Source organism: Nycticebus coucang, chromosome 5 (genome assembly GCF_027406575.1).
Source record: "Nycticebus coucang isolate mNycCou1 chromosome 5, mNycCou1.pri, whole genome shotgun sequence".
Classification (NCBI taxonomy): domain Eukaryota; kingdom Metazoa; phylum Chordata; class Mammalia; order Primates; family Lorisidae; genus Nycticebus; species Nycticebus coucang.
Genome location: NC_069784.1, coordinates 84060229 through 84083866, shown reverse-complemented (window position 1 = coordinate 84083866; position 23638 = coordinate 84060229). Strand labels below are relative to the sequence as shown.

The 23638-nt window shown below is 46.7% G+C and overlaps 1 protein-coding gene and 1 non-coding gene across 4 annotated transcripts; one reads left to right on the top strand and one right to left on the bottom strand.

The window, feature by feature from the left end:
• Positions 1–408: 408 nt before the first annotated feature.
• MTRES1 (mitochondrial transcription rescue factor 1) lies at positions 409–22840 on the bottom strand. 3 transcript variants are annotated; one of them, XM_053590492.1, is made up of 4 exons: positions 22767–22840; positions 9763–10244; positions 6362–6434; positions 409–905 (listed from the first exon to the last, which is right to left on the bottom strand). In XM_053590492.1, the coding sequence occupies exons 2-4, from the start codon at positions 10230–10232 to the stop codon at positions 726–728; spliced, it is 723 nt and encodes a 240-aa protein (XP_053446467.1). In that variant the 5' UTR covers positions 10233–10244; positions 22767–22840; the 3' UTR covers positions 409–725. The 3 variants fall into 3 exon arrangements, with proteins under 3 accessions (XP_053446467.1, XP_053446468.1, XP_053446466.1); XM_053590493.1 differs by lacking the exon at positions 22767–22840 and adding an exon at positions 22504–22750; XM_053590491.1 differs by lacking the exon at positions 22767–22840 and adding an exon at positions 22450–22749.
• A 340-nt stretch (positions 22841–23180) lies between these two features.
• LOC128586887 (U6 spliceosomal RNA) lies at positions 23181–23286 on the top strand. The gene has a single exon (XR_008380345.1). It is a non-coding gene; the product is annotated as a U6 spliceosomal RNA (small nuclear RNA).
• The last annotated feature ends 352 nt before the right edge of the window (positions 23287–23638 follow it).

Sequence of the window (23638 nt, the reverse complement as noted above, 5' to 3'; positions counted from 1 at the left end):
CCGTGAGTCTGAGGTTGCTGTGAGATAGGCTAACACCACAGCACTGTAGCCTGGGCAATAGAGTGAGACTCTGTCTCTTAAAAAAAAAAGCCTCTGGCTGCCTTTTTATGGAACTAGCTGTTTGGAATTATTTGGAAAGTATTTAGTCACCCAGACTCCACCCCCCCACCCCCACCCAAGAGTCCCAGGTAGCTGGGACTACAGGTGTCTGCCACAATGCCTGGCTATTTTTTGGTTACATTTGTCATTGTTGTTTAGCAAGCCTGGGCAGCTGGGAGAGAGGGCTCTACTGATGCTTCCCCCCTATCAGAAGAGTGACCTTGACTTTGCTTGGTTTTGTCTTAAGAAAGCCTGAACCCAGGGAAGCTGGCCCAGTGCCCTGACAGAGAAAACATTTATACCAAACACTAAGAAACAAGGCTAGTTTATTTTACAGTGACTGTGAGGCAGTGTATGTGGGAAGTAACTGGCAAGTCATTAAGCCCCTCTGGGCTCTGACATCCAGCAGTCTCACTGGGCAGAGGCTCCTCATGCTGATGTGCTCACTGTGTCAGAGGAGCACAGTCCAGCCCGGGAGGGAAACCCAGGCTGAGGAAGTGTCTTCAGATCCCAATTTCCACAAAATGGCTCAGCAGATTCCACAAATGGTAAGAGAACTTTATTTTAATAAAAAATGTCCTCTTTTTGATTTGGCCCTTTTCCCCCACCATTAAAAAGCAATCCATTTATTTAGACATATTCTTCTTAGGCAACTGTAACCTCTTCCAGCGTCGCAGCACCACTCGGTATTTTTCACTTGCAGTCTTCTCTTCAAATGCTTTTCTCAGGAGAATTCGCATCACTGTCTCTGTTCCTGCCTCTTTGTCCCCTTCAATGAGAAGATCCAATGTATCTCCCACTTTCACCTGAAAATTAAAAACAAATGGAGACTATTAAATTTGGGGAAGCCCAAGCCAATGCAAACATCCCTGCTTTGCAGGTGATCACCCTCTAGAGGAGGGGGGGCAGGTGAGACACACCCAGAGTCCTCTGTACCAGTCACCTTTCCCCAGTGCCATGGCATGGAAGAACCTCACTAGGAGGGAGCAATACTGGCAGTGTCCTTCCTTCAGATCTAGGTAACTGTCTTTTGCCTGTGTTACCATGAGTCCTTAAGTCACCCAATAGACATCACACGCCAAAGGAAGGGGGCACAGTCTCAGAGTCTGCATACAGCGATCACTAAGGAAGATGCATGGGAAGGCAATCTCCAGCACCCGCTTCTCCTTGATCTCAACCCAGAAGAGCCACAGAAATGGGGATGGGCAATCTGCTGGAAATTAGCCACTGTAGAGAAATGGAAGGAACTCCTTTCCCAGTGTTGGCTGGCTCCAGGGATGCCACAACTCACAAAGATGGAATGCCACGGAAAAGAGGGTGGAGCTGGATGCTGATTCAACAGGTTAAAAAGGCTGAGGCCAAACCCATTCTCTCTTAGAAGACAGCTTTGGATTGAGCTAGTGCAAAGCATGCTGTAGGGCAGAAGTGTCAGCTCCCAGGCCCCAGGTCTGTGCCTGTACAGAAAGCCCACAACAGATACCTAACCTGAGCCTCAGGGTATCTGCTCAGAAACTTAAGAGGAGGGCTAACTGGACCCCATTGCTGCATTCTGCTGCTTCTACCACAGCACAGCCACGGTGATGGGGCATCTCTGCAACCAACACAGGGTGGGCACAACTCCAAGAGTGGGCACACTGAAGGGCTTCTTGAAGGAACATGGTGTCAAATTCTGATTTTCACCTTATTTTCCACTTAATGTTCCTGAGACAAACATAACTTCAGATTGTCAAAACATTTGGTACCTCACCAGGACACACTGATGTCTATTCTCCTAACCACACAAGACCTCTTAGGCCCAACGCTCAGCTAACATGGGTGTGCACACCTGCTTGCCACAACATGGCGCTCATCGATCTGGGGAGGCCCAGGAGCTGGATGTCAAACTCCTGCAGGGACATGTTTTAAACCATTAACTGCCACCCTCTCTGGCCTGAGAAGTAGAAAGGCTCACAGCAAATCTAGGTATCAAGACTGATTCTACTCTTGGGTCTAAAGGATGGGCCCACACTTTGGCCCATATGTGGATTTTTTTTTTTAAACGTTAACTCTTTTATTTATTTATTTTTTGTTGTTGTTGTTGTTCTTGCAGTTTTTGGCCAGGGCCAGATTTGAACCCGCCACCTCCGGTATATGGGGCTGGCACCCTACTCCTTCAGCCACAGGCACAGCCCCCCATGTGTGGATTTTTAAAAAAATCCAGAAATTGGACTTTTGAATTGTCCAGAGGTACAAGGGTTGGGAACTGTTTTACATTTTTCATTTTTTTGTGTGTGGTTTTTGGCTGGGGCTGGGTTTGAACCCGCCACCTCCGGCATATGGGACTGGCGCCCTACTCCTTGAGCCACAGTCGCCACCCCTGTTTTACATTTTTGTCATAACTTTATTAAAATGTTGCCTTTGGTAGAGTGCTGTGGCATCACAGCTCACAGCAACCTTAAAATTTTGGGCTTAAGTGAGTCTCTAGCCTCAGCCTCCCAAGTAGCTGGGACTACAGGTGCCTGCCACAACGCCCAGCTATTTTTTGTTTGGAGTTGTCATTGTTGTTTAGCTGGCCCAGGCCAGGCTTGAACCCGCCAGCCTCGGTGTATGTGGCTGGCGCGCTACTCACTGAGCTACTGGTGCCAAGCCTATTAAAATTCTTTTTATTGGGTGGTGCCTGTGGCTCAGTGAGTAGGGCGCCGGCCCCATATGCCGAGGGTGGCGGGTTCAAACCCAGCCCTGGCCAAACTGCAACAAAAAAAAAATAGCCGGGCGTTGTGGCGGGTGCCTGTAGTCCCAGCTGCTCGGGAGGCTGAGGCAAGAGAATCGCGTAAGCCCAAGAGTTAGAGGTTGCTGTGAGCCGTGTGACGCCACAGCACTCTACCTGAGGGTGGTACAGTGAGACTCTGTCTCTACAAAAAAAAAAAAAAATTCTTTTTATTGGGCGGCGCCTGTGGCTCAAGGAGTAGGGCACCTGACCCATATGCCGGAGGTGGCGGGTTCAAACCCAGCCCCGGCCAAAAACCACACACACACAAAAATAATAAAATAAAAAGAAAATTCTTTTTATTTCCTAGTTTATATAAATAAAGCAATGAACATATTGTTTATATATAAGGAATGAAAAAAAAAAATCTCAAACCCCAAGAGTTTGAGGTTGCTGTGAGCTAGGCTGACATCATGACATCCTAGTCAGGGAGACACAGTGAAACTATGAAAAAAGAAAAAAAAAAAAGGAAGAGCAGGCTAGTGCAGCTTGAGATCAAATCCTTTTGGGCCCTCTCCTCAGAGGATTTCTCTGTTACTCAGCTGATCAATCCCAGGAAGAGATGCACCTACTACACTTTGGGCCCCACTTGGTTTGCAGCTCACAGGAAAGCTTTGCTTAGCTGCAGGCGGTCAGTGTTAGAGCGGCAGCATCAGACAAGCACCTGACCGTTTGGGGCTGGTGGCCAGGCACAGACTCCATAGCACAGGCCAAGGAAAAAGCAGCACCCTTTATTCCCTTGCAAGGCCCTAGCCTTCAGCAGACACAAAGCAAAAACTGGCTGGATTAGGGGCTGTTCCCAATATCTACATCTCAAATCTCCAGTTAGCTGCAGTTTCTATGGCTACCAGGCCTCCTAGTAACAAGACAGCCAAATGTTAATACACTGACCCCTTCCTCTGCTGACCCTCAGGGGAAATCTGGAAGGCAGCAGAGACAACAGAGTGCCCACGGCAGAATAAAGGAGCAGCAATCAGGCTGCAGTTAACAATATCTCAAAGCAGGGGGAGAAAAATAGACCTATGGAGTTTGTAAATCAGGCCCCACACAGAGACAGGGTATTCTGGGAACAGACATTGCTTACTCTGAGAACAGGTCTCTTTGTTATAGGGTGGCTGAAGAGGACAGACTGTAGTCAGGAAAAAGCAGTTAGAGGAGGAATGCCAGGGGCGGCGCCTGGGGCTCAATGGGTAGGGCATGGGCCCTATATACAGAGGGTGACAGGTTCAAGCCAGCCCTGGCCAAACTGCAAGAAAAAATAGCTGGGCCTTATGGGGGGGCACCTGTAGTCCCAGCTACTCGGGAGGCTGAGGCAAGAGAACCGCCTAAGCCCAGGAGTTGGAGGTTGCTGTGAGCTGTGATGCTACGGCACTCTACCGAGGGCAATAAAATCAGACTCTATCTCTAACAAAAAAAAAGAGAAGGAACGCCTGGCCTGTAGCAGCTCACTGAGCAGTGGCTCTCTGCCAGAATGCACCTGCTGGCTCAAGTGCAGACAGAGGGAAGTCTGGGCCGTGTAACCTGGGGGTTAAGAAAACCATGGGGGATTGATTCCCCTCCAGTCCACAAAGCTGTTAGAACCTTCTTGATCCCAGGGACAAGGGCTGAAGGAAGTCCCAGAGCTCACCCAGATGCCAGCTGACAACCCCCACTATCCCAGGGCAACAGGATGTAGCTCAGATTCTCCAACCCCAGGGGGGTTTTGAAATAAAAAAGAGGATGAAATAAAAACAATCTCCAAAAGTGTTTCACTTCTTTGGGACATTCTTTCCTGGAAACTGACAATTAGATATGTCTTCTAATACCTTATATGTCTTATGTCCTTCAAACTTTTTTTTCTTTTCTTTTCTTTTGCAGTTTTTGGCCGGGGTCGGGTTTGAATCTGCCACCTCCAGTATATGGGGCCTGCGCCCTACTCCTTTGAGCCACAGGCGCCGCCGTCCTTCAAACTTTTTAAGGGTATCTGTTTTATACGTTTTTATTGTGTTTTGTTAACTTTTACTATCAGTTTTTTCCAATTATGGAAGGGATACAGGCGACTTAGCACCCATAGCTCAGTGGTTAGGGTGCCAGCCACATACAATGGGGCTGGCAGGTTTGAACCCAGCCCAGGCCTGCTAAACAACAATGTGGCACATATAACAAAAAAATAGCCGGGCGTTGTAGCAGGTTTCTGTAGTCCCAGCTACTTGGGAGGCTGAGGGAAGAGAATCACTTAAGCACAAGAATCTGAGGTTGCTGTGAGCTGTGATGCTATAGCACTTTACTGAGGGTGACATAGTGAGATTCTGTCTCAAAGGAAAAAAAGAGAGAAAATGGTACTCAGGGTAAAAAAATCAGAAAGTAGAAAACATGAAGAAAATTATTATAACCCATAATGCCACAAAGATAAATACTAGTAAGAATATTTTAATTCTAGATGTATACATATATAATTTTTTATAAAAAATATACATATAGGGCGGCACCTGTGGCTCAAAGGGCTAGGGCGCCGGCCCCATGTGCCAGAGGTGGTAGGTTCAAACCCAGCCCTGGCCAGAAACTGCAAAAAAAAAAAAAAAGAAAAAAAATATATATATATACATACACATATATATGTATATATAAAATCCTACCGCCTGAAATCCTGGGCTCAAGTGATCCTCTCATCTCAGCCTCCCAACTGGGATGACAGGCATATGCCATCACATCTAGCTAATTTTTTAAAAAAACTGTGTAGGCTCGGCGTCTGTGGCTCAAGCAGCTAAGGTGCCAGCCACATAAACCTGAGCTGGTGGGTTCAAATCCAGCCCGGGCCCACCAAACAACAATGATGGCTGCAACCAAAAAATAGCCGGGTGTCAGGTATTGTGGCGGGCGCCTGTAGTCCTAGCTACTTGGGAGATACAGGCAGGAGAATCCCTTGAGCCCAGGAGTTGGAGGTTACTGTGAGCTGTGATGCCACGACACTCCACTCAGGGTGACAGCTTGAGGCTGTGTCTCAAAAAAAAAAAAAAAAAAAGAAAAGAAAAAAATATTTGTAGAGAGCCAGCACAGTAGCTCACACCTGTAATCTCAGCACTTGGGAGGCTGAGGTGGGTAGATTGCCTGAGCTCACAGATTTGGGACCAGCCTAGGACAGAGCAAGACCTCATCTCTAAAAATAGGGCGTTGTGGCAGGTGTCTATAGTCCCAGCTACTTGGGAGGCTGAGGCAAGTGAGCTCAAGCTCACTTGAGCTCCAAGAGTTTGAGGTTGCTGTGAGCTGTGACGCCACAGCACTCTTCCCAGGGTGACAGCTTGAGACTCTTGTCTCAAAAAAAAAAAAAAGAGGGAAGCTTTATTACAAGGTCATTAAGGCTGTGAAACTGGCTTGTGTGATTAAAGCCTATTAATTTTTCCCACTAGGTTGACCAGGCCCACAGAGGACTCCAGAGAAGGTAAGGAGCCTGAGGGGAAATTTGGGGCAGCATTTTAAATGAGTACTGGCAGAGCAACAGACAATAATATCTGGCTGTCATTATAAATTTCATCTCACCGTTCTGCTTTTCTTCCATAATTTTTCTCCATTCAGCCTGAGTTCACCTTTGTAGAATGCATCTTCCACTTTGCTATTAAAAAGAAAGGCAAAGTGCTTTAAAATCCAGAAATATGATTCAAAACAACTGCCGCTGACCCTTGAACAATGCAGGTTGAACGGTGCAGGTCTACTTCTACGTGGATTTCCCCCACCTCTGCTTCCCCTGAGACAGGAAGACCCACCCCTCGTCAGCCGGATCCACACGGAAACGCGGATGAAAGCCCCTCATGGTGGTCCGTGTCCACTGAATAAATAGTAAATACATTTTCTCTTCTTTATGATTTTCTTAAAATTTTCTTTTCTTCAGCTTACTTTACTCTAAGAAAGCAGCATATTAGTGTTAATTGTTCACTATCAGTAAGGCTTCTTTCTGACCCACAGTAGACTATTAGTGCATAAGTTTGAAGGCAGTCAGAAGTTATACATAGGCTCAGCACCTGTAGCTCAGCGGCTAGGGGATCAGCCACATACACTGGGGCTGGTGGGTTTGAACCTGGCCTGGTCCTGCAAAACATTGACAACAACAAAAATAGCTGGCTCTTGTAGTGGGTGCCTGTAGTTCCAGCTACTTGGAAGGCTGAGGCAAAAGAATTGGTTAAGCCCAAGCGTTTGAGGTTGCTGTGAGCTGTGACACCAGAGCACTCTTTCAAGGGCAACACAGTGAGACTCTGTCTCTTAAAAAAAAAAAAAACTGCTTCTAACAGTGACTCCCCACAAAGTCTTTATTTTGGGTACTGGGTAAGTGAGTCAACTACCGAGTAGGTGCCTAAAACAGGGAGAACTGAGTGCACTTCTGAATAGTAGTTCAGCATGTGAACTGGACGGTTAGCACCATCTGCTAGCACCGCTGGATGGTTACTTTAGGTGGGGCTTCAAGAGGGGTCTGGCATGCACTCAGGACAAGGGTTGGAACTCTCCCCAATTCCCAGTGCAGAAACTACATGGCTAGGATGTGTGACGCTTGAAGAGAAGAAACAGGCCACACACAGAGGGCGAGGCCAGTAAGAAACAGTCTGCCTGTCAGTACCGAGGTGGGGAAAACTTCACTATGACAGCTGCTGATCTTTGAATTTAAGTCACTGGGCAACGAGACCAAGGGAAGATACGGACAAAAAACAGTGCCCTTCCCCTTTGATTCTAAAAATTAATCTATTATCAGTAAGGTAGGTTGTAAAGGTACAAATCACAAAAGGAAATTTCTGCACTCGGTCACATCACAATTCTTACCTTGTATACAATATGCACAAATCAACTGCTTGAAGGAATGAATGAACAATCAAGGTTACTATTCTTTTATAGTTAGTCTAACTTAGAATGAGAATATTAAACCTTAAAGTGATACTGCCTCTCTACTCATTATATATGAATACACAGTATTTTCTTCATAATATTCAACATATATTGACTACCTACTATACGGTAGATGCTTTTTTAAGTGCTTTAGATAGATAGATATTCATTAGCAACCATCCTCAAAAGGTTCTATTATCCCCATTTTACAGATGAAGAAACTGAGACAGATTTTAAGTAACTTGCCCAAGATCACACAGAGAACCAAATTGAAACCTGCATTTTTTTTTTTTTTTAAGACTAGTCAAGTGCAAGTAGTAAGAAGGGGGAAAGAGGGTGGCGCCTGTGGCTCAGTCGGTAAGGCGCCGGCCCCATATGCCGAGGGTGGCGGGTTCAAGCCCAGCCCCGGCCAAACTGCAACCGAAAAATAGCCGGGTGTTGTGGCGGGCACCTGTAGTCCCAGCTGCTCGGGAGGCTGAGGCAAGAGAATCGCTTAAGCCTGGGAGTTGGAGGTTGCTGTGAGCTGTGTGAGGCCACAGCACTCTACCGAGGGCCATAAAGTGAGACTCTGTCTCTACAAAAAAAAAAAAAAAAAAAAAAAAGAAGGGGGAAAGAGAGGCAAGGTGCAGTGGTTCATGCCTGTAATCCTAGCACACTGGGAGGTGGAGGCAATTGGATGCCTTAAGCTTAGGAGTTCAAGACCAGCATGAGCAAGAATGAAACCTTGTCTCTACTAAAAATAGAAACACTAGCCGGGCAATGCTGTGGGTGCCTGTAGTCTTAGCTGTTTGGGAGACTAAGGCAAGAGGATCACTTGCGCCCAAGAATTTGAGATTGCTGTGAGCTATGATGCCACAGCACTCTACCCTGGGTGATACAGTGAGATTCTGTCTCAAAAAAAAGGGAGGGGTGTGGAAATAGTAGAACAAGAAGTTCAATCTATAACTGACTATGAACAACCAAATGAGATAAGTTGCACCACTTTCATACATTCAGAGAAACCTAATTTCTGTCTTTTTTTTTTTTTTTGAGACAGAGTCTTACTATGTCACCCTCAGTAGAGAGTGGTGTCACAGCTCACAGCAACCTCCAACTCTTGGGCTTAAGAGATTCTCTAGCCTCGGCCTCCCAAGTAGCTGGGACTACAGGGGTCTGTCATAATACCCGGCTTTTTTTTTTTTGGTTGTAGTTGTCATTGTTGTTTGGCAGGCCTGGGCTGGATTTGAACCCACCAGCTCCTGTGTTATGTGGCTGGCGCCCTACCTGCTGAGCTACAGGCGCCGAGCCCTAAAGCCTAATTCGTTTTTTTTTTTTTTTTTTACAGTTCTTGGCTGGGGCTGGGTTTGAAACCAGCACCTCCAGCATATGGGGCTGGCACATTACTCCTTTGAGCCCCTAGGGCTGCCCTAAAGCCTAATTCTTCACCACTACCTCATACACCTTCAGTTGACTCTAAGCAGTACCTCCTCACATCGTAGCATTTGTGAAATCCAGGTGCATTTTATGCCTGCTATATACATCTAATATGGCAATTCCTTTTCTTGAGCCAGAGCCTCAAGCTGTTGCCCTGGGTAGAGTGCCATGGCATCACAGCTCACAGCAACCTCCAACTCCTGGGCTTAAGCGATTCTTTTTCCTCAGCCTCCCAAGAGCTGGGACTATAGGCAACCGCCACAACACCCGGCTATTTTTTGGTTGTAGTTGTCATTGTTGTTTGGCAGGCCTGGGCTGGATTCGAACCTCCCAGTGCTGGTGTATGTGGCTGGCGCCATAGCTGCTTGAGCTGCAGGTGCTAAGCCAAGAAGCTATTATTAAATCAATGGCTCACCTTACAGTCAACTGTGTCTTAGGCTCAAGGAAATAAGATACATAGGATTTGCAGGCAGTCACTTGACTCCTTTGGAATTCAGTTTTCTCATCCATAAAATGAATACTTGAAACAGGTTACCTATGGGGTCCTTTCATACTGTGGTTATTCTTCACTATAATACGTACAGAGTAATTTGTAATGCTGCATAAAAATAACAAGACTACCAGCGAATTTATAATAAAATGTACATCATACTCACTTCCTCCCAATGTCGAGGCCTGTCTTCAGGATAACATCATAGCGAAATGACGGCACTGCTTTCTCCAGGTCTTTGTAGTCTCTGACCACGCCGGGGTCATCCTCAAGCTCTTCTGCTTCACTCATTTCATTACGATCCTCTTCTGTATCAGAGTTCTCTTCATCCTCGACTTTTTGTGGAGATGTTTTAGTTGATTTTTTAGAGCTTACATTACTTTTCAGTCTTACAAAAAATGGAAAAATATGTTCAGGAGATATTAAAAGCCCTGGGAGTCTCAGTGAGAACATATTATGGGAAAGTGCTTTATAATCTGATATGTTTAACTCAGTACTTGAAAAATACAAGTATCGATTCCAGGAGGTACAGCGTTTGTGTGAGGAAAGTGTCCCTTGGAGCACACCCCAGAGTCCAATCCAGGCATCTGTCCTTCTTAAAAGACCAGCAAGTAATCTGACATTACTCATAGCCATGGTGCATATAACCTGAAACATAATAAATCAGTTTTATCTCGTAAGTGCAGCATAACATTCTTACAACATAAACCATTCACATCATGAACACTTCATATCTAGTACTATAATTATGGTTCCTTACAAAAAACCACTGTTGGTCTACACATACCAAGGGCTATGCCCCACAGGATGGTGAGTCTTCCAGCTACAATTAACATGCTTATTAGCTCAGGGGGCTGTTGTCATAAGGGTCCAATGAGATACTAATGTGTGAAGGCTCTGCCCTTCCCCCTACCCAACAGCTTTGGTTATTGCTTGCTACTTAAAAAAATTAATAATAATTAGTAAGTTCTCATTAAAATTCATTTTTTTGAGACACTCCGTTACTCTGGGTCAAGTGTCCTAGCGTCACAGCTCACAGCAACCTTCAACTCTTGGGCTCAAGCAATTCTTTTTTTTTTTTTTTTTTTGTAGAGACAGAGTCTCACTGTACCGCCCTCGGGTAGAGTGCCATGGCGTCACACAGCTCACAGCAACCTCTTAACTCTTGGGCTTACGCGATTCTCTTGCCTCAGCCTCCCGAGCAGCTAGGACTACAGGCGCCCGCCACAACGCCCGGCTATTTTTTGGTTGCAGTTTGGCCGGGGCTGGGTTTGAACCCGCCACCCTCGGCATATGGGGCCAGCGCCCTACTCACTGAGCCACAGGCGCCGCCATGGCTCAAGCAATTCTTTTGCCTCAGCCTCCCAAGTAGCTGGGACAAAAGGCGCCCACCACAACGCCCAGCTATTTTTAGAGATGAGGTCTTGCTCTGGCTCAGGCTGGTCTTGAATCTGTGAGCTCAGGCAATCCACTTGCCTCAGGCTCCCAGAGTGGGTTTGGCCCAATTTGTGAAAGAAAAAAAGGAGGGGAGGAGATGGAAGGGGAGAGGAGAGAAGGGGAGAGAGAATGAGAAAGCGACAGAGAGGCAGGCAGGCAGGCAGGTCAAGGTGGCTCACACCTGTAATCCTGGCACTGTGGGAGGCTGAGGCAGGTGAATTGCTTGAGCTTAAGAGTTTGAGACCAGCCTGAGCCACAGGGTGACCTCGACTCTAAAAATAGCTGGGCATTGTTGTGGGTGCCTATGGTCCCAGCTACTTGGGAGGCTGAGGGAAAAAAAAATCACATGAGCCTGAGTTTGAGGTTGCTGTGAGCTGTGACACCATGTCATTCTACCAAGGACTACAAAGTAAGACTCTGTCTCAGAAAGAAAGGAAAAAGAAAAGAAAATCTGGAAAGAAAACTATTATTATTTTTTTGAGACAGTCTCACCATGTCACCCTGGGTAGAGTGCTATAGTGTTACAGCTCACAGCAACCTCAAACTCCTGGGCTGGGACTACAGTAACCTGCCACAATACCCGGCTATTTTTTTTTTTTTCTTTTTTTGCAGTTTTTGGCTGGGGCTGGGTTTGAACCTGCCACCTCTGGCATATGGGGCCAGCGCTGTACTCCTTTGAGCCACAGGTGCCGCGCACCCGGATATTTTTTGTTGCAGTTGTTTAGCTGTCCCAGGCTGGGTTTGAACCCGCCACCCGTCCCAAGGACGGACACCAGATTATGACTTCATAAAACTCAAAGTGACTCTCCAAACTTAATTTCAACCTCCAAACACAGCAAATCAGACCTAAGAATTGGGCCAGATCTTCATTTTTCCTGGGTTCTTTCCCATTGTTTAGCAGAGGTATCTGGCAGCAGAGAAAGAAGGGCCTGCCAGGCATGGTTCTCAGCCTGTAATCTTAGCACTGTGGGAGGCTGAGGCAGGTGGATTACTTGAGTTCAGGAGTTCGAGACTTGTCTGAGCGAGAATGAGACCCCCAGCTCAACAATAACAAAACCCCAGCTGGTGAGGTAGGTGGATCGCCTGAGCTGAAAGTTCAAGACCAGCCTGAGCTAGAGCAAGACTTTATTTCTAAAAATAGCTGGGTGTTGTGGTGGGCACCTGTTGTCCCAGCTACTTGGGAGGCTGAGGCAAAAGAATTGCTTGAGCCCAAGAGTTTGAGGTTGCTGTGAGCTGTGATGCCACAGCACTCTAACCAGGGCAACATAGTGACACTCTGTCTCAAAAATAAAATAAAATAAAATAAAAAACGGAGGAAGTGGCCTGGAGACCCACAAAGTACTTATTTCCTGAGGCACTGAGGTGCTGACATGCCAGCGAGCAATCATTTCCTATAGATACCTTAAATGCAGCAGAATCACCTTACTATGATGGTAGTAGACCTCCCAAGTGTAAGATGGCCTTAGAAAAAAAACCACAATTTGGTAAAGAGAGAAGGGTTTCAACACAGTCAATATCTTCCCTCTTTGAGTTGGCAAATGACTTTCCTTTCTGCCAAGGTTATATGCCTTAGGGCTGATTTCTCACATGATTCAAGATTTTTTCTTCCTACTTTACATTAACCACAAAGCTGGCAATAGTAATTATCTGTATGGTGTACTCAAAAACACAGAGCTAGCCACTTCTAAATTATATCTAACATTCTGGCCTTATGAAAGAACAGACAAAAGCTCAACCCTTATTATTCCACCTCTCTTGGGATCCCAATCTAAGTCTTACCAGAGAAATAAAGCAGATTCAATTTAAGGACTGTTTTTCCATTTTTTTCTTTCTTTTTTATTTTTAAGAGACAGATCCTGGGCGGCGCCTGTGGCTAGCGAGTAGGGCGCCGGCCCCATATGCTGAGGGTGGCAGGTTCAAACCCAGCCCCAGCCAAACTGCAACAAAAAAATAGCCGGGCGTTGTGGCGGGTGCCTGTAATCCCAGCTGCTCGGGAGGCTGAGGCAAGAGAATCACTTAAGCCCAAGAGCTGGAGGTTGCTGTGAGCCGTGTGACGCCATGGCACTCTACCGAGGGCGGTACAGTGAGACTCTGTCTCTACAAAGAAAAAAAAAAAAGAGACAGATCCTTTCTTTGTCGCCCTCGGTAGAGGGCTGTGACATCACAGCTCACAGCAACCTCCAGCTCTTGGGCTTAGGCGATTCTCTTGCCTCCGCCTCCTGAGTAGCTGGGACCACAGGCACCTGTCACAACACCCGGCTATTTTTTTGTTGCAGTTTCGCTGGGGCAGGGTTCAAACCTGCCACCCTCGGTATAGGGGGCTGCTGCCCTACTCACTGAGCCACAGGCGCTGCCCTTAAGGACTGCTTTTCAACATAACCATAATTGAAAATAATCTCAAAATCCTATAAGACCTATAGAGTAGGGTGGCACCTGTGGCTCAATGAGTGGGGCACCAGCAACATATACCGAGGCCGGTTTGAACCTGGCCACGGCTGAACTGCAACAAAAAAACAGCTGGGCGTTGTGGCAGGCACCTGTAGTCCCAGCTAACCAGCTACTTGGGAGGCTGAGGCAAGAGAATCGCCTACGCCCAGGAGTTGGAGGTTGCTATGAGCTATGTGGTGCCACGGCACTCTACTGAGGGCGATAAAGTGAGACTTTGTCTCTACAAAAAAAAAATAAAAGACACTTAAATCCATATACTCAGAAATAAAGAAAAACCTTTATTTCTGAAAATAGCATATTTCAAGAGTGCCCTTGGCTTGGTGCTCGTAGCTCAGTGGTTAGGGCACCTGCCACATACACTGGTGGGGCTGGCGGGTTTGAACCCAGCCCAGGCCTGCTAAACAATAATGACAGCTACAGAAAAAAAGAGTGCCCAGACTTTGTATTTCATTGATCGCTACAATAAAAAAAAATTTTTTTCAGAATTGAACTTCTTTAAATTGAATAAATTTAGCATTATAAGGAACCAACTCCCTCCCCCCACTCTGGACCAAAGAAAACCAATCCACAGATTGGTATAGGCCTGTAGCCTAGTGTTGAGATAATTCAGTACATCTGAATTATCAGGGTATTAATAATGGATTTATATTAGATGCCCTAAAAAGGTCAGAACTAAGCATATTTTCACTGGAAAGAATATGAAAAAATTCAAACCACCCATGCTATGTCAGTACTTTGGCATAAATCCTTCACAGTATAAATTTTTTTTTTTTTTTTGTAGAGACAGAGTCTCACTGTACCGCCCTTGGTAGAGTGCTGTGGCGTCACACAGCTCACAGCAACCTCTAACTCTTGGGCTTACGCGATTCTCTTGCCTCAGCCTCCGGAGCAGCTGGGACTACGGGCACCCGCCACAACACCTGGCTATTTTTTTGTTGCAGTTTGACCGGGGCTAGGTTTGAACCCGCCACCCTCGCCCGACTCACTGAGCCACAGGTGCCGCCCCACAGTATAAAATTTTAAGAAAAATACTAGTAATTTACTCATAAGCAGAGCCTCTCATACCTTCCCAACCACCTAACATATATAGGAAGGTTAGCCATAAGTGGTCAGTTATGTATCATCAGCCCTAGAAGTTTGTTAGTCTCAAGTTTTAGAGTCATTATTAAAATTTTTATTTTTCTTAAGAACACTTCATTCTGTTAATGAAAAAATTTTTTTTTTTTACTTTTGGCTCAGTGCCTATAGCTCGGTGGTTAGGGCACCGACCACATGCACCGGGGTTGGCAGGTTTGAACCTAGCCAGAGCCTGCTAAACAACGACAACAGTAACAAAAATATAGCCAATGGCGGTACCCTTAGCTCAGTGGGTAGAATGCCAGCTACATATACCAATGCTAGTGGGTTTGAACCCGGCCCAGGCCAGCTAAAGCAACAATGATAATAACTGCAACAAAAAAATACCTGGGCATTGGGACAGTAGTCCCAACTACTTGGGAGGCTGAGCAAGAGAATCACTCATGCACTCATGCCTAAGATTTTAAGGTTGCTGTGAGCTGTGAAGCCAGGGAACTCTACCCAGGGAGACAGCCTGAGGCTCTGTCTCAAAACAAAAAACAAAAAACCCCCAAAATAGCTGGGCATCATGGCAGATGCCTATAATCCCAGCTACTGAAGGCTGAGGCAAGAGAACTGCTTAACCCAAGAGTTTGAGGTTGCTGTGAGCTGTGGCACCACATTCTACCTAGGGTGACATTAAGTTTATTGCAAAAAAATAAATAAGATAAATAAAATTTTTACTTTTGAAGAACTACAACAGGAATAGAAAATATTACAATGCGTCCCTTATAGCAAGAGCAAATACTGCTTTATGAAACTTTTGTTACAATTACACACTAGTTCACCACATGAAAGATGTTTACTGTAGGGCGGCGCCTGTGGCTCAGAGGAGTAGGCGCCAGCCCCATATGCCGGAGGTGGCGGGTTCAAACGCAGCCCCAGCCAAAAACTACAAAAAAAAAAGATGTTTACTGTAGATAACTAAAAAAAGTTTGAAAACACTGGTCTAGGTGACTTCAGCAAGTTATTTTCTGCTATCATCTATGATGCCAAAGGTCACATGTAGGCTTTGGAGCTTAGGATCTGGCTACATGCTCCATCCAATAAAAATTCTCCATGCTGGGCAGAGCCTGTGTGTGGCTCAGTGGGTAGGGCGCCGGCCCCATATACCGAGGGTGGCAGATTCGAACCCGGCCCCAGCCAAACTGCAAAAACAACAACAACAACATAGCTGGGCACCTGTGGTCCCAACTACTCGAAAGGCTAAGGCAAGAGAATCGCCTAAGCCCAAGAGCTGGAGGTTGCTGTGAGCTATGACATCATAGCACTCTACTGAGGGCAACAAAGTGAGACTCTGTCTCAAAAAAAAAAAAAAAATATTCCATGCCATTTATGTAGTAATTTCTTCTCAGGTATGGAACCATGGTCATAGCTAATATGTTGGTTAAATATATTTTCTTTACCATTAAGTGATCTTTATCAATATTTTGGATTAGACAACAAATTGAATATCTTTCTGAGTATTCCCTGTAAACTATATTCCTGTTTGAATTTTAAACTTTTGTTTCTAAAGTTTAAGATGTTTGAATATTGAGTTTATGTATCTGAACTACAATAAACCAACCCTTTATTTATATAAATACTCCATGCCCAGAGCCACATGTGTCTGCAGAAATGAGAAGGGCAGCTTCTCAGGGATGACTTCCTGCAGCTCCCTCATTTTGTAGATGACTACCAACGAGCACGTGTAGCAATTTAAGAATTTGCTAAGTCATAAGCTACAAAGTGACAGCTGGGATTCCGCTGTCAAGTCTTCAAGGGTCACTGTTCTTAGAATGGATCAGACACTGCCCTCCGCCCTCCCTCTGGGTGTCTCTTCTCAGGGTTTTTTCTAAATGGACGTGATGGTTCTTGCCACTCCTACTCTTGACATTCTTTTCTCTACTTGTTACCACCCTGGGGGAGGGAGAGAACAGACTGTAGGGGTGGGAAGTCCTGTCTCTGCATCAGTCCCTGGATGCACCCACATTCCCCATCCAAAAGTTCTAGCTTTATTTCACACCACCGTTCCCTTGGAGCAGTAGTTCTCAAACTTCCTAATACCGCAGCCCTTTAATACAGTTCCTGTGGGTCCTGACCCACAGTCTGAGAACCACTGCCTTAGAAGAATGCCTGGATATAATGCTGCTCGCCACAACATTTCCACATTTGCAGTAGGTGAAAGTCAGCTTTCATTCAAAAAAAGAGAGAGAGAGAAAATAAATATTAATGTCACGATATACCTGAAAGAGCACTGAACTTGTAACAAGCTTCTACTTTGGAGCTAGGATGCCTGAGTTCAAATCCACTTAGTATCTGTACAAGCCCTGTGACTAACATGGGCTTGTTAGAGGAGGTAAATGAGTTATCATATTTTCTGCATGCACATTTTTGGCTTGAAGACAGGATGATGGTCTTTGAAATACCAGTTCACCATCCTCCTTGTCCTGCAGCAAATCACAATATTTTGCCATGTATAATGCATACTTTTTTTGCCTAAATTTTTGAGGGGAAAATAAGGATGTATATTATATAGGGTGGACATAAAGTTCATGTACAATTTAAAATAGTTGTAACTTGGGCGGCGCCTGAGGCTCAAAGGAGTAGGGCACCAGCCCCATATGCCAGAGGTGGCAGGTTCAAACCCAGCCCCGGCCAAAAACTTAAAAAAAAAAAAAAATAAAATAAATAAAAAAATAAGTTGTAACTTTAAATTGCCCACCAACTTTATGTCCACCCTATATATGGGTAGTTTGGCTCAGGAGGAAGGGAGTCCAGGGTACCTCCTGGGGCTGCCACACCCTCCTGCCTGGGCCTGCCGGGTGTACAGGGGTCCATCTAGGAGAATCTGGTGGGACTGGCTTGCAGCGGCCTCCACCAAGTGCCCTGATGGGGCAGGAGGAGGTGGTGGTGGAGCTGGCAAGGCTGGCCATGGTTATTGTGGGGCAAGGGCCATGGGCCAGGAGCCTTGCACAGACCCCCAGTGACCCACTTGACTGCCCATGAGCCAATCAGTCTCGGAAATTCTTGCCCCACTGGGCACAGATGTGGCCATCTTGGTCATGGCTTCCAGCATGGCAGATAGGGAAGGGCTCCTGGGAGAGAGGAGAGGCAACCTTTATAGAGTGGACGGCTGGGGGAGGGCAGTTGATCTCCATGTTTATAGGGGAGCATCAGCCCTCTCCAGATGTGTCCCTCCCAGCCAAGTACCGGCCACTTTCTCAAGCGGCATTTTCCTATAAGTTTGGGGTCCAGACATGGATACACAGTACACATGGGAGTGCATTTTACACAGCAAATTATGGTAACTTATTTACCACCTTTTAACAATCCCATCTTAGTCACAGGCTCACATAGATACTAAGTGATTTCAACCCAGAAAACCTAGCCCTAAAATTCAGGCTTATTACCACTCTGCAAGACCGCATCAGTGCTCTCTCGGTTTTCAGTTATACCATGACATTCTCTCTCTCTCTCTTTTTTTTTTTTGAACAAAAGCTAACTTTCATCTGCTGCAATACCAGAGAGAACAGAATTTCAGGGAAAAAAGTGGCAAGACCCATCAGATCAAATTAGAAGAAACCCTAAGTGGAGTCACCCTGGGGGAGGGAGAGAAAAGACTATAGGTAGCTCTGTATCAGTCCCTGGGTGCCCACGTTCCCCATCCAAAAGTTCTAGCTTTATTTCACACCACTGTTCCCTTAGAAGAATACCTGGTGTGATGTTGCTCCCTACAACATAAATACAACCTGGCAGAGTTATATTTACCTACATTAGGAAAGCTTTAGCAGGAGAAAATAGCTATTTAAAATCATGTTCACGTCCCTTCCATAGCTCAGCTGGTAGAGCCGAGGACTGTAAAATCATGGTCACCATTAAATACAACAAACAGGCTGGGTGCGGCAGCCTATGATCCAAGCACTCTGGGATGCCAAGATGGTGGATTGCCTGAGCTCAGGAGTTTGAGACCAGCCTCAGCAAGAATGAGACCTCGTCTCTAAAAATAGCCAGGCATTGTGGTGAGTGTGTCTAGTCCTAGCTACTTGGGAGGTTGAGGCAAGAGAATCGCTTCAGCCCAAGTGTTTGAGGTTGCTATGAGCTGTGATGCCACGGCACTCTACCAAGGGCAACATAGTGAGACTCTGTCTCAAAAACAAAACAACAAACATGCCAAAATGTCAAGACAAACTTTTATGTTTATTAGCTATCGTTATGATCTTCATTTTCATTTACCAGCAAAAACAATGATAAATGCTGTTAAGTTTACATAAAATTTGTGAAAAACAAAATTGAGAAAATGGTATCTTTTTTTTTCTTTGTTAGAGACAGAGTTTCACTTTGTCACCTTCGGTAGAGTGGTATGGCGTCACAGCTCACAGCAACCTCCAACTCCTGGGCTTAGGCCATTCTCTTGCCTCAGCCTCCTGAGTAGCTGGGACTACAGGCGCTTGGCACAATGCCCGGCCATTTTTGTTGTTGTTGTTGTTGCAGTTTTTGCCCGGGGCCAGGTTTGAACCCGCCACCCTCAGTATATGGGGCCGGCACCCTACTCACTGAGCCACAGGCGCTGCCCTGGTATCCTAATTTTTGCTGGAGATGAAGATGATTTGTAAATGTTAGCAGTGGGCACTCAGGCACAAAGGAGGCCAGGTAAGAACCTAGATTTTGCCTCAGAACTTTGAAATTGATTAGGGGATCCCCCCCCAAGTTGAGAGTAGAGGTACCAGAGGAAAAAGCTAACTCTTCAACTGAAGCAGAATTACTATTGACTCCCGTAGACCTCACTCTCCTCCTCCACCAACCCGTCCATCCCACAGTATTTCCAAGACTCTAGTCACACCGATGCTGTCTTTAATGTCTTTCTAATTACTTCAGGTTCATTACTCTTATTTCCCAAAGGGTGGTGATAGGGCACACACTGTGCCATATTCTTCACTCCCACTCCCAATCTGCCCAGTATATACACAAAAACCAGCAAATAGTTGTAGATCCACGTTTTGGAATGCGATGAGCATTCTACCCATTACTACATCCACCACTACTCATTTCTCCACTTATGTGGAGTGCCTGGCTAGACCAGACCTAAGTCCTCAAGAAACTGCCATTAAGCAAAACATGCTTAACTAGCTGTCAGAAAAACACAAGTAAAAGCAGGTCCAGATGAGGCTAGAAAGTGTACAAGCTGGAGCCCAGAGCAAGGATACCTATGGTGAGTCCTGATAACAAATGTAACCCGATGCTGGGCTTGGTGGCTCACGCCTATAATCCTAGCATTCTGGGAGGCCAAGGTGGGTGGATTGCCTGGCTCAGGAGTTCGAAACCAGCCTGAGCAAGAGCGAAGCCCCATCTCTAAAAATAGCCAGGTGTTGTGGCGGCCACCTGTAGTCCCAGCTACTTGGGTGGCTGAGGCAAGAGAATGTCTTGAGCCCAACAGTTTGAGGTTGATGGCTCAGTGCCCATAGCACAGTGGTCATGGTGCCAGCCACATACACCAAGGCTGGCAGGTTTGAACCCAGCCCCAGCCAGCTAAACAACAATGACAATGGCAACAAAAAATAGCTGGGCATTGTGGCAGGTTCCTGTAGTCCCAGCTACTTGGGAGGCTGAGGCAAGAGAAAGCCCAGGAGTTTAAGGGTGCTGTGAGCTGTAACGCCATGGCACTCTGCACTCTACCGAGGGCGACATAGTGTGACTGTCTCAAAAAACAAAAACAAAAAACAAATGTGACCTAAATCTGAGCTATGTATGGGGAAACAGCAAGTTGTAACAGCAATTTTTTGCTTTCTAATGGACCATTCTATTATCAGCATGCTGTTATTTTTGTCATCCAAAAGCAAGCAAATAAACAATTATTCTCTTAACCCCACTACCCTCTATCTACTACTTCTTTTCATTTCTTCTGTTTTTGAGACAGGGTCTCACTTCGTCACCCTTGGTAGAGTGCAGAGGTGGCATCACAGCTCACAGCAACCTCAAACTCCTGGGCTTAAGTGATTCTCTTCCCTTAGCCTCTCATTAGTTCCAACTACAGGTGCCTGCCACAATGCCTGGTTGTTTTTAGACACGGGGCTCTGGCTCAGGCTGGTTTTGACCTCCTGAGATCAAGCAATCCACCATCTTGGCTTCCCAGGGTGCTAGGATTACAGGCCTGAGCCATCCTGCCCAGCCCTATTACTCTTTTCTTACCCCTCTTTACATAACTTCAAGGGTTGCCTGTGCTCTCTCAATTCCTCTCCTTTGATTTCCTAAATCCAAAAGATCATTTGTTAGCACCCATTCTATTTTTTTTTGCAGTTTTTGGCTGGGGCTGGGTTTGAACCTGCCACCTATGGCATATCAGGCCAGCATCCTACTCCTTTGAGTAGGCACCACCCTGCACTGATCTTATTTAACTTCTCAGAGCACTTGCAAAAACTGATCACTCCCCTCCTTTTCAGCCAGCTTCCAGGACACTTGGTTTTCTTCCTACCTCCCCTGTGCTACTTCTTCTCAGGACTTCTTTGCTGCTTCCTTCTCTTTTCCCTGATACCTTAAAGTTGAGGGGCCCCAGGCTTAGCCCTTGGTCCTGTTCCCTTCTACATTCACTTTAACCAGCTCAGTTCTTAAGTGTACCAGTTAGTTTTTACAAATGCATATCAAGACACCAAATATTTTTATGGCTTTAAGTACCACCTATAGGCCAACTACCTCCTGATCTATACCCCCATTCCAGACCTTCTTCCAAATTTCAGACATGTGCAGTAAAGAGTTAACACACAGCTGCGATGGCTCACACCGGTAAACCACCTCTGGAAGGCCAAGATGGGAAATTACCTGAGCTCAATCAGGGGTCCTCAAACTTTTTAAAGGGCCAGTTCACTGTCCCTCAGACTGTTGGAGGGCTGGACTATGGTTTTAAAAAAAACAAACAAAAAACTATGAACAAATTTCTATGCACACTGTACATATCTTATTTTGAAGTAAAAAAACAAAACGGTAACAAATACAATCACACCGCCTCATGTGACCCACGGGCTGCAGTTTGAGGACCCCTGTAACCTGAGCAAGAGCAAGACCCTGTCTCTACTAAAAACAGAAAAATAAGCCAAGTGCTGTGGCAGGTGCCTGTAGTCCCAGCTACTTGGGAGGCTGAGGCAAGAGAATCCCTTACACCCAAGAGTTTGAGGTTGCTGTGAGCTGTGATGCCACAGCAGCGTATCAAGGACAAGACTCTGTCTCAAAAAAAAAAAAAAAAAAAAAAAAAAGAGAAAACAGTGTCTAACAGCCTTAGTAGCAACCATGGTGGTAGGTAAGAACACACAAAGATGGGGTGATAGGCAAAGGGCTGGATCTCCAAGCCTTGTACCTCAAAGTGTGAACCTGACCCAGACAGCATAGGAACCAAAGAAAGACGCTTAAGTAGTAAATTGGTAAGAGTGCAATTAAGAGATTTCTCTAGCCGGGCGGCGCCTGTGGCTCAAGGAGTAGGGCGCCGGTCCCATATGCCGGAGGTGGCGGGTTCAAACACAGCCCCGGCCAAAAAAAAAAAAAAGAGATTTCTCTAGCCAACAGTGTGGATATGACTGGGCGGGTGAGCACCACACGCAGCCCACGAGTTCTGGGCATATCTTTAGTAGAGATACAAACCACCAAAGACTGTAAAAAAAGCAATGCCTGGATACAGAGGCAATTCTGTCCTTGACCTGCTTGACGCTAGGAATCACTCCCCGCTCCTGAGCCTGTTAACTGCCCTGTAAGATGGAGAGCTTCGTCTAAATGCTTTACAGTCTACTGCTGCTAAAACCCCCTCCGTTCGGGGACCTCGAAGGCTGTCGGATGAGACAAGGGTCGAGTTCCCTTCGCTCCCTCCCCACCGCCGCGGGCTGTGTACCTTCTCGGCTTCCCAAGGTCAAAGGAAACCCGACAGCTCCGTTTCTGGGCTCACCGTCTGCGTTAGGAGCCAGCAGGAATGACTGGGCCCAGGGATAGACAGCTTTGCCCCATCCAGTTCCCACAGCCCCTGCGCGACTCCTGGCCTAGGGGGCGTCCCAAGCAAAGCTGGCGAGGCTCGGCAGAACCCAGGGACTCACACCGACACCAGGCAGGAGCGTGGGCGGGCGGAGGGGCTGGCCGCCGTAGTGTCACAAGCGCGCGAGGTGCGGTAATAGAGCAGGGCGCGGCAAGGCGCGCCAGCAGAGGAGCACTCACCTGCACGTCAGGGCCACTCGTCCCTCCCCGCTGCCGCGCCGACTATAGGCCCCCGGGCTGCCCCGCCCCGCCCCGCCCCCGCCCCCGCCTCTTCCGCCGGCGCCTGCTCGGCGAGAGCGGGACCGGAGGGGTGCGGGTGCGGCGGCGGCCGCGAGGCAGCGACCTCTGCTGGGACCAAGCCCCGGAGGACTGCGCAGGAGGGCGCCGGGAGCCGGCGTGGCGCGGTTCCACGAGGCGGAGGACAGCTGCTCTTCGCCCCCTCGTGGCCTCAAGCGATCTTCCCGCCTCTGCCCTCAAAGTGCTGGGATTCCGGGCGTGAGCCGTCCCGCCCAGCCACCTAGCTTATCTTAAAGCAGTGGACCCTTCTCTGGGGGTCACCACCTTCTCTGAACACCTTTGAAAGTTATAGACGTTGTGCTCGCTTGGGCAGCACATATAGTAAAATTGGAACGATACAGAGAAGATTAGCATGGCCCTGCGCAAGGATGACACGCAAATTCGTGAAGTGTTCCATATTTTTGTTTCCCATCAGACATCACTTTGAAGTTTTTGTTTACTGAGTTGCAGTTTCCTCATGATTTACTCAAGCTGTCAGCAAGTTCGTTAGCTGGCACACCTGGAATTCGCCTGTGGTTTGTGCTGCCTTGGGGAATGAAGTGACAAGTGGCAGCCTCCTGAAAACGTGATTACAAGACAGCCAGGAATGATCAGGAATAAACCAGAACAGCTGTTCAGATGACATAGAAATGAGACACATGACTACGTTTAAGTGGTTAAACTGTGAGTTTCGGAGTCAGACAGTCTTGTTTTGATTCCTGGGTCTGCCTTATAAGCTGTTGACCTTGGGCAAGTTAATTAACCTCCTCGGGCCT